Source organism: Camelina sativa, chromosome 5, assembly GCF_000633955.1.
Source record: "Camelina sativa cultivar DH55 chromosome 5, Cs, whole genome shotgun sequence".
NCBI classification, from domain to species: domain Eukaryota; kingdom Viridiplantae; phylum Streptophyta; class Magnoliopsida; order Brassicales; family Brassicaceae; genus Camelina; species Camelina sativa.
In genome coordinates, this window is record NC_025689.1 from 29,981,788 (window position 1) to 29,999,047 (window position 17,260).

General features: G+C 34.3%; 3 protein-coding genes and 1 long non-coding RNA gene across 6 annotated transcripts; 2 read left to right on the plus strand and 2 right to left on the minus strand.

The window, feature by feature from the left end:
- LOC104787882 lies at positions 2,990 to 5,626 on the plus strand. Of its 3 annotated transcripts, none has more exons than XM_010513535.2 (10): positions 2,990 to 3,077; positions 3,163 to 3,482; positions 3,738 to 3,807; positions 3,889 to 3,979; positions 4,067 to 4,191; positions 4,285 to 4,366; positions 4,448 to 4,565; positions 4,649 to 4,927; positions 5,019 to 5,177; positions 5,260 to 5,626. In XM_010513535.2, exons 4-10 carry the CDS (start codon positions 3,972 to 3,974, stop codon positions 5,410 to 5,412), a joined length of 924 nt encoding a protein of 307 aa, XP_010511837.1. In that variant the 5' UTR covers positions 2,990 to 3,077; positions 3,163 to 3,482; positions 3,738 to 3,807; positions 3,889 to 3,971; the 3' UTR covers positions 5,413 to 5,626. The 3 variants fall into 3 exon arrangements, with proteins under 3 accessions (XP_010511837.1, XP_010511836.1, XP_010511835.1); XM_010513534.2 differs by having other exon boundaries at positions 3,005 to 3,268; positions 3,359 to 3,482; XM_010513533.2 differs by having other exon boundaries at positions 3,005 to 3,482.
- On the plus strand, positions 6,347 to 7,524 carry LOC109133130 (F-box protein At2g35280-like). Its single transcript, XM_019246074.1, has one exon. It carries the CDS (start codon positions 6,450 to 6,452, stop codon positions 6,936 to 6,938), a length of 489 nt encoding a protein of 162 aa, XP_019101619.1. The 5' UTR covers positions 6,347 to 6,449; the 3' UTR covers positions 6,939 to 7,524.
- On the minus strand, positions 13,086 to 14,370 carry LOC109133131. The gene is made up of 3 exons (XR_002038222.1): positions 14,232 to 14,370; positions 14,056 to 14,134; positions 13,086 to 13,396 (listed from the first exon to the last, which is right to left on the minus strand). It is a non-coding gene; the product is annotated as an uncharacterized LOC109133131 (long non-coding RNA).
- Positions 16,242 to 16,951, minus strand: LOC104787883 (VQ motif-containing protein 8, chloroplastic-like). The gene has a single exon (XM_010513536.1). It carries the CDS (start codon positions 16,877 to 16,879, stop codon positions 16,406 to 16,408), a length of 474 nt encoding a protein of 157 aa, XP_010511838.1. The 5' UTR covers positions 16,880 to 16,951; the 3' UTR covers positions 16,242 to 16,405.

Consider the following 17,260-nt stretch of genomic DNA (forward strand, 5'->3'; position numbering starts at 1 on the left):
TATAATTTACAAATGTGTTTCATAAGGTCAACTGGATTAACTTATTAGAAACTTTTCAAAAAAAGGCACTATTACTTTTATGTGGTTATGAACTTTTAATACATCACTCTTTGTAGACTTTTATTTTCTTCCTATGGAGACAGAAACGTGTTGATCTAAATACATTAGGCGAATGAAAACAGTTTATGTGCGCGAGACTTTGACCGCATTGGATTGAACAGTTCTTTTATTTTGGAAGTCACGTCTCTTTTATTCGTGTGGTTCACATTTTCACGCAAACAACTCTTTCTTCAAACATTTAACAAGATAGGCTTTAGTTTTACATTTTAGTTACACCTGATTGCTTTTTAAACTATGAAAGAAAACTCTCGAATGTTTAGTGTTCCATGGAAGTAATGATATATTAGTAGTTGTTACGATAGTATTAATTTATGTTTACAACAGTGAAACCTCTAGAAAAAAGACACTACACACATTAAAAGTTTTTGACAATAATATTTTAGAATACACATTAATGTTAAACCAGTTAGGTGCAATTGTTTGACCAAATATTAAAATAAATACATGAACCATTTTTGTAATCCATGAGATTGCCATAAAATAGATGGCCAACTAGTTGACCAAGTTTAAAAGGCTTATGGTTTACTCCATCCCATTAAGTTACTCTTGTCTATTTCTACTTAATAATTTTCTTGTTTGGAATATTTCATGTAAGTAGACCATGTATTACTTAAGAGTCAAGATTCATTGAAGATTTGAAGAAAGAATGAATTTATGTATTGTTCTGGAAAACTTATTTAGTGTCACTAATAAAAGTAGATAGAGATTGTGGACTAAGAAAAACAAAAACAAATACAAGAATACTTGTAAGTAGGTATAGAGGATTGGAACTAGACGCATTTGCTAATGAATCAATGATATGTGTATAGAATTTAAAGTGCACCATAGTTAGATTTGCTTTTGTTTCACTGACCATAGTGACTGGTGGAAACCAAAATTGGAAAGTATCTGATTCAATATGGGACATTAACCAAACAACCGCTGAGGAACTTTAAAGATAAATCAGTAACATAATTTTATTATATAAAATATGGTTTTAAAAGTTATTAATTCATAAGATCGCGACATGTGTCAAAATCTTATTATGTTGTAGATTATAAAAATAATAAAATTATTAAAATAATAATAGATCTTATTATTATGTTGTAAATTCTACAATTTTGTAATACCAAAGAAAAATGAATCGTCCAAACAAAAAAAATCAATAATTCAAAAACATAAAAAAATGATACAGATAATTATACAATAAAGATACACGTAGTTATCCTAAAAAAATACCAAAATTTCTACAATAATTAAACTTATACAAAAACAATCCTACATTATATTGAATTCTTTGGCCTAATCATAAAAGAAAAAGAATTTAAATATAAAGATATGTATTCTCTCATATCTTAGTCATATATATAGAGAGAGAGATAGACATCATTCCAATGTATCAAACTCAATTAGAATTTTCAAACATGAGCATTACAGATGTAAACCAAAACTGTGAAAGTAACGAAAAGTCAGCCAAAAAAAAAATATATAACCACTATGAATAATAATCATATGAGGCTGAAACTAGCTACACTTCAGGCATGGGTCGACAAACTAAATCAATGTGTAAGTATAAAACTCATATTCAACTTTACATACATATTTCATAATTGACTAAATTTTATTTTACAAAATATAGGACCCCAACTTACAACCATGCAGCTAAGAAAATGGTAACAACTTCAACTTTTTAACTTTTTCCCTTTTTTTCAAGACACTTTCATCCAACAAAACATATATTTCAGGATTTATACAAACGATCAAAAGAAGTTAAAACTAGCAAACATTCGAACCCATCAAATTTAACCACAGATATCTTGCAAGAGAATCTAACAGAAAAAAAAAAAGAAATTTGAATATATTTTGGATGTCAATCCATCTAATAGAGCATGTATTGATAACAACCAAGATAATTATGCTCTAAACCAAAAACGAAGATGTCTCCGGAATAAAACGTCGCGAGGTAGCAATTCTATCATATATTATGTAGTTCAATATCTTTTACTATAATAATTATACAGTTAATAAAACTACATTAAAAATTATGTTATTTTATAAAAATGTATTGTTCTTTATTCAGGAAACAATAAAGGAAAAAACAATGACTTAGTGACATGTAATTACTGTGAGGCTTTGGTGTGGAAATCTGAAAGTCTTAAACACAGTGGAAACCACCAACTTATTTAGATGACTTATTGTCACAGTCAACATCGTTTCGGAACAACATACGAGCATATAATTTAATGCTTGCTTTTACATCAATAAGTGAAAAATTTGATTACTGTGACATGTAATTACTGTGAGGCTTTGGTGTGGAAATCTGAAAGTCTTAAACACAGTGACAACCACCAACTTATTTAGATGACTTACTGTCACAGTCAACATCGTTTCGGAACAACATACGAGCATATAATTCAATGCTTGCTTTTACATCAATGAGTGAAAATTTTGATTACGAAATCAATTCAGGAAATGGTCCCTTCACTTTTCATATGGATGGTCAGAATTACCACAAAATTGGATCTCAACTACTAGTCGAAGAAGATCTGTCACATTTTGCACAACTATATATATGATACCGCTCATGAACTTCAAAACTAAATAAAACGTGTGCATCGCACGGGTCCATTTCTAATCACATATACAAGTGGGAAAGATAAATTTATAGTGGGAATGAATTATTTCTTTTTATCAAATAAAACAAAATTAATTACAAATGCTGTGTCAATAACGGGACTAGGATCGGTAATCATATATATAATAGCCCAGTTTTTTCTCATTTGAGAGTGTCCACGTCAGCAGCAAAGCAGCAAAAATTATCAAATTCGTTGGGTTTTATATAAGCCCATTAAATCAAATGATATCAGCCCATTAAATAAAAAAGCTGGACAAAACGTTGTCGTCATCTTCCTGATATCTCTGCGGAGATTAACGACTCTGCTTCTCTGAATTTTTTTTCGTCAAGGTCCCATGGTTTGGTAAGTTGTTTTTAGTTGAGATTCCTCCTGATTGCAGTTTTGAAATTGAAAACAAAAGTTTTTCCTCCTTTCCGATTTCTCCCAGTTGCAATTTGGAAGTACGAAACAAAATTACAAATTACAAATCCCTAGGTCATCCGATTCCCTTGAAGCGACTATGCTATTGTCTTCAGTGTGGATAGAACTGAATTGTAAGGTTTTTTTTTGATGATTTTTGTGTATGTAGTTTTAATTCAAATCCCTTTTTTTTTTTCTTTCGAGAATAACCTGGTCCATGCAAGGTCTACGGCGAGCTGTAGAGCGGACACAAGCTACAGCACAAGCAACCATGCGAGCCATCTCTTCTCTGTCATACTCATTATTCAGCTTTGTATCGAGAAGGGTGAGAAGGTTTACACCACTAAGGTACCTTCACTTTATTATACTCATCTCTTCTCTTTTGTATGCTTAATTTGTGTTTTGTATTTTGTTCTTGTCAAGAATTTTAGGCTTCGAAAACAAATCTCTGTTTTTTTGTTTCATTTATCTTCAAGTTTAGGTACTAACACATTGAATTCAGTTTTGCTTTGATATAAGCTCTTCTCGACACATTGAGTTCAGTTTTGCTTTTGTCATGTCTGCTTAGTCTTAACATTTGCTGTTTGTTTTGTCTAAACCCAGGAAGATAGAAGTTCTTTCAAACATTGAGTTCTTTTTTGAGTTCTTGCTAACACCAACAGTGAACTCTCTGGTAATATTTCACTTAAATTGTCTCTGTCCCTCAATTTTAATCAAAAACTATGAAATAACTTTACCCCCTCCCCCTATGTAGATGTGGTTGGCCAAATCTGCTTTGTTCAAGGATCTAACCTCAATGATTCAACTTCCACTCAGCGTTTGGTAGTACGATACCGGATGGATACGTAAGCTTACTAATACTCTTTCAAAAGTACCATGTATGGCAGAAAATTCACATTCAAAATCTATAACTACATTTTTTAAATTTTTAGGTCTGTTATTGTATACTTATCACTATGGGATGATGTTGCTGCTACATTCCATGCACATCTCAGCTCTAGCGATACCATGAATTCTGTCATGCTGGTTACTACCGTAAACCCAAAGATGTTTGGAGGTCTGTACTAATCTCAAATCTAAAACCATTTTCTTATTTATTTGTAGCTACTAAACTCAAATCTTAAGACATATACTTATTTGTCTTTTTAAGGTAACCTTTATCTGAACTCCACAACCGCAACAAGGTTTTTTTTTGATACCGACATTCAGCCAATCCAGCAGTTTTCCAACAGGTAAGATTGTTAACAATACTTCTTTAATATGATACTGAAAAAAGCAAACACTTAAAAAGTTTCCATTGCATACTGCTGTAGGATGGGAATAAAAAGTGAAGAGGCTTTTACACGGGCAGATACATCAGCTGGAATGCGTAAAAAAGAATTGGTTTCCATTCATGAGCTTCATGAATTTATTTCTAAATCTCATGAACAGGTAAAGATACTTTCCAAAACTTAACTTCTAAGTTTAATTTTTTTATATTCAAGTCTAATGTTTCTTCTTACATTCTTCAAAAGACACAAGATGCAGATTTCCTCTGCAATGCTAAGGTCTTAGGCGTTGTACGAAAGAATGGCTGGTCTTATGTGTCATGTACTGGGTGTAGTCGAAAATTGGATAAGGTTGGAAATGCTCTACGCTGCAACAAATGTGTTTCACCCACTGTCACAGGAGTTGTAAGGTATCGAGTTGAACTTGCTGTGGAGGATGGTCATGACCGGGCAACATTTATTGTATTTGATGATGAAATGACTAAGCTCATCACCAAAACTGCAGCTACTCTCATCCTCGAAGATGTAAGCTATTAAAATGCTATATCCATATGGTTTTCAAAATTTAAAGATCATACAAATGTTTTTATCAAACACTTATAAACACATGTTGTAGGGTGATGGAGGCAACAAAGATGAAATACCAAGCTGTATTGAAGACCTGAATGGCAAGCAATTTCTTTTCCAAATCAAAGTGACCCCATTCAACTTCACTTCTAGCCACAGAACTTTCACAGTTTCTAAACTCAGTGAATCTACAACAGATGTTGGACAGGTAAATTGCTGTTACAAAGCTAATTTCCCCCCTTATAGTTTTGTTTAATTTTAATCACACAAACATACATCTTTCCTTTCAGTCTGCTACTACCATAGAAGGACCCACATTCAACGTTAAGGTGGATAATTCTGCAAGTTCCAACATTGTTCAAACTCTCGACAACAAATTGGACGAATCAACAAACTCTAACATGGGTATGTCTGAGAAGAAGCGTAAACGTGGATGTGAGTAGGGCTTTGATAACCAGCAATCCATCATTCCCAATGTTTTTAACTTTTCTTCTCTATCTTATGCTTAAGAACTCATGTTTTTTCTATTTTCAATTTTGGGCAATTTTCTTTTAAAAGCACAATGTTTTTATCTTTTGTTTTCTATTATGAAGGGAATGAGTACCGGTTATTAAAACAATGTCTACTTTTAATATAAATACGGATGCAGCTTCTTTATTTTTAATACATCTTGCAGATTCATGCTCTTTCTATCGTTATGACTTTATGATCCAATAACATGTAGCAATATATATGAGCATTTGAGTGCTCTATACTTTCCCAGTCCCTTGCATCTACTATTTCAATGACACAAACAATAGACAAACAAAACCAAGCTGTACTCTTCAAGATGCAATCGACCAAAAGATAGAATTCAACATCTATGAGCTATGAATGAAACTAAGTTTCTTGAATTGAGTGTGATAACATCACATACCATGTGTGGTATCATATTGCTGAATCTTACAAGTAAACACTGATTTATAACCAACATGCGGGTTCTCATCTATCCAAAAAGAAAAATTATATTTTAATATAGAGCATCTTATAGACCAAGAGATTATATGATCAATAACATTTTAAAATTCCAACAGAACTTCATTTTACTTTAAACGTATCCTATATGGTTCCCAGATTGGGACCATTTGTCTGTCCAGAAATTATACATACAAATAAAAGTAAATTGGGAAAAAATAAAATGAAAAACCACTTCCTCATTAAAAATATTTTCTCTCGCTTAAAAAAAAAACAATAGGAATAAAAAAAAACCGAGGATAATACAGTTACGTAGACACTGAAAGATCACTAAAATTGAAGTTGAAATACTGGTGAACGTGGGCAATTACATACGTGAAATAAATGCTCCACTAAGAATCATATTTAAGAATATTAGTCCAAACGGACGAGGAGATAAAACATCCATTACATCTCATTCATCTATTTAAACGATTGAAAATAAACACAATTCACACTTTCAAATTAACAATACTTTTGTTTACAAATGGATCCAAGGAAAGTAGATATCAGTCGATTGGAATCACTTCCTCAAGATCTGTTGGGCATAATCGTCTCAAAAGTCGCTGCTGCATCCACTGACGATTACATTAACTGCATCCTCTCTTGCAAAGAGTTAGGTGCATCCGCTGATGATGAACGTGTCCTCCAAAAACTCAACCTCGCTCCACTGGTGAAGAAACCACTATTATCAATCCAATACCTTCCGCTCATGAAAAAAACCCTTGCAGAAAACAATCCTGATGCTCACTACATCAAAGGTATCATCATGTACTTCCTCCTCACTGACTCTGATACAGGACTCCACCATTTGGGTGTCTCAGCTAATGCAGGGAAGTTAGAAGGCATCTATCTGTATGCCATTATACTACTCTGTAGAGGCAGAACCGTTGAAGGTAAAAAATATCTCAACCAGCTTAAATGGACTGAAGACACAACTCTGGTTAACAATTGCTGGAAAAAGATCAAAATCTGATTACATGGGATTAGAGTGGCAAGGAAGAGCTGTTATTTGACATCACTTCGACAAATGAAACCAACAGCAACTTTTTGTCACCTCAAGGACATGGACATCACATGTGGAAGGTGTTTCTACTACAAGCAAATGTATAAGTTTATCTTCATGATATAACTTAAATTTGGCATCTAAAGAGTTGAAAATCAGTTTTTTTTTTTTTTTTTAATTCCCTAAAATGCTTATAGAGCTGTGTCTCAAAGCAAAGTCGTTTTCGTTTTATCTTTTTCTTTCATGTTTCCAAGTTGTAAGAAATTTTCATAATCAAAAAAATTTCAGCTCTTACATATATTAATTGCACATATATTTACTTCCCAAACAATTGTTAAGAACCTGGAAATGGCGAGGAGACTTACTCTTGGGACTTACCAAAAAGCCACACCAAAAAACATATGATCATTTGTCAGAAAAAACTAAAATTATTTCAAACAGTTTGCTATTACACTATTAGAAAAACAGTAAACAAACTGTATAATTTGCAAGCTTTGTTAAGCTAATTCTATTATAAAACAAACATACCCCAATACAGTTACTATATCAAATTATCTAAAAGATCCATTTCAAAATGTAACTTCCTCTTAGTGTAAAAATATTCACCAAGGAAATATAAAAAACACTCAAGCAATGATGCTCATATACGTAACACCAATGACACTCACGTCCATAACGTAAAAACGTATAACACATCATCGTGAAATATTAATAATATACCCACTCACTAAAGCAATAAATAAGATACAATATAATGATAATTAATAGAAATGGTGTGAACAATGAAACTCCTATTTAGTTAAATGTAAGAAGCCGAATAGAAAACCTCTCACTATACAATCATCACTTAAAACTACAATCTCACAAACTATAACAACAAGATCGTGATGCAATCTTAAAAAAAGAAGTATACAAACTAAAAAGTTATGAAGAAAAAAACACCAGGAAAGAGAAAACCCATCTCACAAACTTCAACTCAAGCAACCAAAAAAAGGAGAACAAAGAATCATGAAGAAGCTGGACCAATCTTACAAACTCAAAGTAAGTTCACCATTAATCAATCGTAATCATATATTAGATCATGCACTATGATCACGCCAATCAAAGAAGAACAACAATCTACTAAAATTAATTTCTTTAAAACCGTTACAGGTAATCCACTGCAAAGTACAGATTACAAATCAAGCATCTTCGCACGTCGAGGTAAACGAAAGCATAAAAATAAGTTATGGAGTGAGGGCAAATTTATTTACCTAATGAAACTATACTAACATTGTATAATTGCAGTTGAACAAAAACATTGTAACCCAATACTAACAAACTCTTAAATAAAATCATAGGAAACAAGAAAGAGAAGGGCCAGACATCATCAGCAACTAAAGCAAATAGAGAAGATGGATTGCTACAATGCCCATTTTGTGAAGCTTTGGTGTGGAAAGAGAAAAGAATGGGAACCAAAGGACCAAACAATGTTCCATTATATACAATATGCTGTCAACAAGGCAGAGTAAAGTTACCTGCTGAGCCACAACCACCAACAACGTTGGAAAAGCTGTTAACAACGTCGCATCACTACCAGCAGAATATAAGAACCTATAATTCTATTCTTGCCTTCACGTCAATGGGTGCGCAAATAGACAAGTCTATCATGCACAAAGGTGGCCCATTCACTTTTAGGATTCATGGTCAGAATCATCACAAGATAGGATCGTTAGTACTAGAAGAAGGGACAACTCCAAAGTTCTTACAACTATACATCTTCGATACAGCTAACGAGGTCCAGAATAGAATTTCAGCTGTAAGTAGGACCACAAAGGCTAAGCAGTTAGACGAGAAAATAGTCAAAGACCTTATCACCACAGTGGATCAATTCAATTGTTTGGCAAAAGTTTTCAGGAAGGCAAGGGACATATATGAAGCTGATGATTGTCCAGAGTTTAGAATCAAGCTAATAGCGCAGAAGAAGCGAGGAAAAAAATATTATATGCCAACAACCGATGAAATAGCTGGGTTAATTGTGGGAGATTTTACAACTGAAATTGGGGAAAGAGATGTGATAGTCCATCATAAGTCAACTGGGCTTCAAAAGATAAGCGATCTACGCCCTTTGTACATGACTCTACAATATCCACTTTTGTNGATATGCCAACAACCGATGAAATAGCAGGGTTAATTGTGGGAGATTTTACAACTGAAATTGGGGAAAGAGATGTGATAGTCCATCATAAGTCGACTGGGCTTCAACAGATAAGCGATCTACACCCTTTGTACATGACTCTACAATATCCACTTCTGTTCCCATATGGGGAAACGGGATATCATGAAGCAATTCCCGTTGTCGAAAGTGAGGAAAATACAAGAAAAAGAGCTTACATCACTAAGAGAGAATATTACGCCTACCAAATTCAAACAAGACTGACAGAAGGCATGACGATTGTAAGATCAAAGCATTTGCTGCACCAATATATAGTTGATGCATATATGACAATTGAGCAAGAAAGATTACGGTGGTATCGACTGAATCAGAAAAAACTGAGGGCTGATCTATACAACAATGTCAAAGATGCTGTTTCAAGGGGTGACACAGATGCCAAGTCAATTGGAAAAAGAGTAATATTACCAGCAAGCTATACAGGCAGTCCACGCTACATGATTGAAAAATATCATGATGCAATGGCTATATGTCGATGGTATGGAAACCCTGATTTGTTTATCACAATGACAACAAACCCAAAGTGGGAAGAAATCACTGAACACTTGAAGACTTATGGAAACGATGCATCAAATGACAGGCCTGACATTGAATGCAGAGTGTTCAAAATAAAACTAGATAAGCTGTTACGCGACTTCAACAAAGGTCTCTTTTTCCCTCGACCAGTTGCAGGTTAGACAAAATAAATTATTACACTTGCATATCTATCAAATAATTTATTCAAAAAATTTCTAATATTTTTTATAAACAGTTGTCTACACTATCGAATTTCAAAAGAGAGGACTGCCTCATGCACACATACTTCTATGGCTGCCAGGAGATCATAAAAACCCTACACCAAAGGATATAGATAAGTACATATCAGCAGAAATACCAGATAAAGATAAAGATCCAGAAGGTTACAAGTTGGTAGAGAAACACATGATGCATGGAACATGTGGAAAAGATCGTCCATCCTCTCCATGCATGGAAAAAGGAGTTTGCAGTAAGAAATTCCCAAGAGAGTTTGTACCACACACAAAAATGAACGATGCAGGGTATGTCTTATATAAGCGGCAGAACAACGAAAGATTTGTGATGAAAGGGCAAACACGATTGGATAATCGATATGTTGTTCCTCACAATCTAGATATTTTGAAGAAGTACAAAGCCCATATCAATGTAGAATGGTGCAATAAGTCAAGCGCTATCAAATATCTCTTCAAATACATTACAAAAGGCGTGGATAGAGCAACATTCATAATTCAGAAGGGAACTGGTGACAATATTCAAGGATCTGGAAATGGTTCTGAGCCAAAACCACGAAATGAGATAAATGAGTATCTCGATTGTTGTTATTTATCAGCATGTGAAGCCATGTGGAGAATATTTAAATTTAATATTCACCACCACAATCCTGCCGTCCAACGACTACCGCTACACCTTCCTGGGGAGCAATGCACAATATTTGGCGAAAAAGAGAAACTTACAAGTGTTGAATTTCGTTACGGACATGGGAGAACGATGCTTACAGAGTATTTTGAAATGAATAAGATATGTGAAGTAGCCCGGAAGTTGAAATATGTGCAGATGCCATTAGAGTTTTTGTGGGATAGTGACAACAAAATGTACCGTAGACGAAAGCAACGGGGAAACGTGGGAAGGGTCGTAAACATATACCCTACAGCAGGTGATTTGTATTATCTCCGAATCATACTCAACGATGTCAAGGGTGCCACAAGTTTTGATGATTTGAAGACTGTTGGAGGTGTTCTTCATGAAACTTTTAAAGCAGCATGTTATGCAAGAGGTTTGATAGATGGAGACAAAGAATGGCATGAAGCTATGGATGAAGCCTCACAATGGGCAACATCATATCTACTTAGAAGCCTATTTGTCTTAATCTTGATATACTGTGAAGTTTCAGAACCTCTAAAGCTATGGACTCACTGTTAGGAGTATATGGCAGATGACGTACTACGAAAGCAACAAAGAGTTCTGAATTTCCCTAGATTAGAACTAAAACCGGAAGAATTGAAGCAGTACACACTGATCGAGATTGAAACACTCCTACGCCAGCATGAAAGGTCACTAACAGACTATCCAGAAATGCCTCAGCCAGAGAAAACAATATTGGAAGAACTAAAGAACTCCTTACTTCAGCAAGAGTTTCAGTTCAACATACAAAAGGAGAAAGCAACACATGATGAATTATTCAGGAAGCTCAACCATGAACAAAAAAAAGTTTACGATGATGTGCTCAAGTCTGTGACAAATAAAGAAGGCAAGTTATTCTTTTTATATGGAGCTGGAGGTACAGGCAAAACATTTCTGTATAAGACTATTATCTCTGCTCTAAGATCAAAAGGCAAAAGTGTGATTCTAGTAGCATCATCAGCTATTGCAGCTTTACTCCTACCAGGCGGCAGAACAGCACATTCAAGGTTCAAGATACCAATCATGGTTCATGAGGATTCAATTTGTGAAATTAAAGCAGGATCAATGCTAGCGCAANGGGCAACATCATATCTACTTAGAAGCCTATTTGTCTTAATCTTGATATACTGTGAAGTTTCAGAACCTCTAAAGCTATGGACTCACTGTTAGGAGTATATGGCAGATGACGTACTACGAAAGCAACAAAGAGTTCTGAATTTCCCTAGATTAGAACTAAAACCGGAAGAATTGAAGCAGTACACACTGATCGAGATTGAAACACTCCTACGCCAGCATGAAAGGTCACTAACAGACTATCCAGAAATGCCTCAGCCAGAGAAAACAATATTGGAAGAACTAAAGAACTCCTTACTTCAGCAAGAGTTTCAGTTCAACATACAAAAGGAGAAAGCAACACATGATGAATTATTCAGGAAGCTCAACCATGAACAAAAAAAAGTTTACGATGATGTGCTCAAGTCTGTGACAAATAAAGAAGGCAAGTTATTCTTTTTATATGGAGCTGGAGGTACAGGCAAAACATTTCTGTATAAGACTATTATCTCTGCTCTAAGATCAAAAGGCAAAAGTGTGATTCTAGTAGCATCAGCTATTGCAGCTTTACTCCTACCAGGCGGCAGAACGACACATTCAAGGTTCAAGATACCAATCACGGTTCATGAGGATTCAATTTGTGAAATTAAAGCAGGATCAATGCTAGCGCAGGTACTCAGTATGGTGGGTCTTATTATTTGGGATGAGGCACCTATGGCACACCGCCATACATTTGAAGCGGTCGACCGAACATTGAGAGATATTTTATCAGTGAGTGATAAAACAGCTATCAACAAAACATTTGGGGGCAAAACAGTTCTTCTAGGTGGAGATTTTCGTCAAATCTTACCAGTGATACCACAAGGAACAAGACAAGAAACAGTCTGTGCAGCAATAAATCGTTCATATTTATGGGAGTCGTGTCAGAAATACATGTTATTACATAATATGAGAGTGGACCCAGAAGAAAAGAAATTCAGAAATTGGATTATGCAAGTTGGGGATGGAGATGCACCAAAAAAAAACAGGATCTAGATGAAGATCAAGAAGAAGATAACATCATAATTGACAAAAGTCTAATGCTACAAGAGACAGATAATCCACTAGATGTCCTATGCCAATCAGTATTTCTGAATTTTGCCAACACATATCAAGACTTGGATAAGCTTAAAGGTACAGCAATCTTGACTCCAAAAAATGATACTGTTGATGAGATCAATGAATATTTGCTATCAAAAGTGCCTGGTATTGCAAAGGAATATTTAAGCGCAGATACTATCGGTCAAGATGACACACAAACAGAAGAAGGATTTGAGATGTCATATCCATTGGAGTATCTTAATTCACTAGAGTTTCCAGGATTACCAGCACATCGACTATGCCTAAAGGTTGGTGTCCCTATCATGCTACTTAGAAATCTCAATCAAAAGGAAGGGTTATGCAATGGAACAAGGCTTATTGTCACTCATTTGGGAAACAAAGTAATAGAAGCTGAGATACTTTCAGATACGGAAGAAAAAAAAAAGTGTTAATCCCAAGGATTATACTATCACCACAAGACTCTAAGCATCCATTCACTCTAAGAAGACGTCAGTTCCCGATAAGATTGTCCTATGCTATGACAGTAAATAAAAGCCAAGGGCAAACCTTGAACAAAGTGGCACTATATCTCCCAAATCCAGTGTTCAGCCATGGCCAACTATATGTTGCTTTGTCACGTGTCACATCCCCAAAAGGTCTCACAATCCTAGACACATAAAAAAAAACGAAGGGAACTATGTCACAAACATAGTCTACAGAGAAGTTTTCAGAGGTCTACCAGCAGTTTCATGTAAGTAATTAACACCGAAACTCCACTAACGCCATTTTCTGACTCTTACCAAACACCAAATAAAAACAGCAATGAATCTTCTGCTCACTATTATATTTGACACTATAAAGAAAGAAACTAACTACTATTTCTGTACTCTTACGCAGATGAACATGGTGGCAAATGAAACCAAGAGACACACATTTTCACAACATGATTATCAAAATCCACATATGCCGGTAAAAGATCAAACCATTTGTTATTCAAATCAACCTTATCGTATATTTAAAACAGATAATCAAATATTCAACTAATCATGTTTTCTGTTTTTCCAAATCAAAAAGGGTTAACAACAAGACAACAAGATCTAAGAGAGAAGAAAGGTAGAGAGATCAAAGAAGGGAGCAAGAAAGCTAACTATTTTGTAATAAAATAAATTTCAATTTTAACAAATTTTCTCATTAAACCGTTAAATCTTATCCAACAAGCTTTTTTCAATAAGTAACTGTTCCTCACACAACAAAACAAACACTAATGATAATCCCATCAAGTTTAATCACTTTCCAAACCAACAATCAAATTCATCAAATACTTACAAATTGCCCACTGCTGCGACAACCAAATAACCAGAAGCAGATATTGACCGTATAGATCTTTGTTGCTGGCTTTTAGAATCTGGGAAAAAAACAAACAACGAGAAGCTGAATCACAGAGATCGGAGAAAACTGAATCAGAGGTATCAATGGAAAAGATCAATGGTGTTAGAACTAACGTTTCTACAGCGGCCAGTGTTTATAAGAAGCAAATCGGAGCCGGCGAGTATCGGGCGAGAAGAATGTGGTGTTGCTTCCAAATAAAGAAGAGGGTAAAGTTTAGTTCTCTCTCTCACGTGATTGACTTTTTAGACAATTTCACTAATTAAAGATAATGGTCTTTAACCGACAATGTTAGTTTGTTACTTCGTTAGGATTAAATTGACTGTGTGTTTAGAAGATATAAAGGAAAAAAAATTGTAATTGTATAGTAAGATTTGTAACCACACAAATAACGAAAGGTGTATGTATATTTTGACATTAAAAACAAAAATATTATACAAATAACCCAAATATTTACTTCCCTTTTTCATCCTATAAATCAAATTGGGGGAGAAACTATTACCATCAAACAATATAACAATTAAATTTTAAAAAACAACAAACTTAATTAACAAAATAAAAAATCTCCCAGCAAGGAAATAGGAAACTCACTTAGTCTACATCCACACTACATCATAAATTGCAATCCAAGTTGGTACAACAAAAGAGAAAGCCGAAGCTGGAAACAGAGGATGAATGGATGAAGAAAAAAGAAAGAAATAGGGAAACAGAGCAAAGCCAATGCCGTCACAGAAAAAAAAAAATAAGAAGTAAATAATTACAGAACAAAACCCACAAAACAAACATAATAAGCAAAAATATCAAATACTAAAATAACAAATAGGCTCATCAAATGGGAAAAAAAAATGTTTTCGATAATTGCCTAACACACATTTAAACCAAATGATAAATCAGACAAAATACTATCATATATAATTGTACAGTAAAAAAATAGAAAATTAAAGTAAATACCACTTTCATGGGAACATTTAATTTCAAATATATTTTTTAACCCCCAATTTATAATTTCAAGCCGGGGTTTCACAATCAGTGCCAACTAAGCACATGTGCTAAGAGTGTAAAAACACTAGATTCAAAAATAAAATGTAAATTATAATAATTTTATAGAATAGTATATATGTAATTTTTTAATTAATGATATACCTCTGAATTTACATAAAAGTAAAATTAAAACTGATTAGCATACAACCCCGTGCAACGCGCGGGTTCTCATCCCTAATGATGAATATTAGAGATATATTCATATATTTTAGATTTTTAGTTAGTCATCTGGGCTCAATAAGAAGGCCCTATACGCCAATAAGAAGGCCCTATACGCATTACAAGATTATATGAAGACAAGTTATATTTGTCTCTCCTGATACTCTCACCTTTGGATGAATTTTAAATTTATCGAGGTGAACATATCATTCTGTTTTTTTTTCTTCCCTTTTGATCAAAGTTGATTAGTTGAACATATCATTCACACCATTTTTAGAAAAGAAAAACGAATTGTATATCAAATTTTACAAAAAACTACAATTTTTTGCTATATGAATGTCACAATAGAAATTTAAAATGTAGGAATTTATCAAAATGAAATTTTCTTTTCACCACCTTGGCTCACCTAAACTGTTAAAAAAATATATATTCGTACTTGTTTAAGCTGCAATTGAACTTGGTCCCAGAGTCATTCGCGAAATTGCTGTCGCAATGCATCTCCAAACGTCCTCACTCTAATCTTTCTCATATAACGAAAAATTTGCAGCAGTTCTGAATTTTAATATGGATGAGCGATAGACGACTGAATCTTTCTGTAGTGACTTCTTTTTGTAACATTTAAATTCTTTCACAATTGATCAGATTTCGTATGGTGACATTTATCATGGTAAACCCCAACTAAAAAGGACGGAAAAATAGCAAGAAAAGAACGTAATTGAAATACCACTAGTTTTTATAGCTTCAAAGTTCTAATTAAGTTACATTTAATTATATTTATAGTTTACTAATGCATGCAAACTTATTTATCGACTTGTGTCATCAATAAGATTCATGGAACAATTCTTGTTGATATATATTCTTTTAAACTGCCGTTACAGAATATATTTTAAAAACCCTTAACTTTTACGTTTTAAAATTCAACCAAATACAGAAACTAAGTGACATTTCTTTTTTTCGGTTTATGAAACAAGTGACATTTACACCAACTAACCACGACTAAGTAAAATAACTTATCAACAAACGAATGAACAAACCAAAGTATACATATAAAACAATATCATGCATAGAAGTATATTATAAATCAAAAGTCTTATTTGAACTTAAAAACCGAAGGTGAAAACGAATCGGTCCCGTTCGGAGACATGTATAGAAGTTGAGTTGGAGAACCAAACAAGGTCATCGAGCTCGGTGTGAACAATGGCATATCAGCTAGCTTTTGTCGTTGTGTTCTCTCCTGGCTAAACGGTGCCACCGTGTAATGATCACCACCGACGTTAACCTCTTCCGTCACCACGGAAGATGATGACTCGCTGACGTCGTAACTATTGTTCCGTCTAATAATATCCTCTAGACCCGTGAGCCTCTGAACCAAGGCCATGAAGTCCTCGGCCCGCGTGTGGATCACTTTGGGAGAGTGCGCGTAGATGATCACCGGACCTTCCTGTCCATGTGGCCGTGGCTGCGACTTACACAACGTCGTTTTCTTGATTGTGTGGGATCCTCCGGCGAGTTTAAGCGACGGGGGACGTGAGCCTTTGATCTCATGGCATCTTGTAGGAATCATGGTTAGTAATATGTCTCAAGAGAATGGAAAATGGAAGATCAAAGGAAGGCTTTGAAAAGAAAACGATCTTGGTTGATATAATACGTGTATATATGTAGAAATATTATACATTTGCGTGTAAGTGTGGTTATAATTAAATCTTATTATATTTGGAGCCAACGAATCTGACCGTTGACTTTAACATACGATGAGAGTTTTGAATTAGAACTGCTGTTGTGTTTGAATAGTAGCCATGGCTCAGGTATATTCTGCTTATCAATAGTTTCTATTTTATTTTCGAAATAAATTTTTAATATTGTTTTGGTAAATAATTCTTCATTTTTGTTCATCTTTGAATATTACTGGCTGTGAACAATGACCACCATGCAAGGTTGGCTGAAG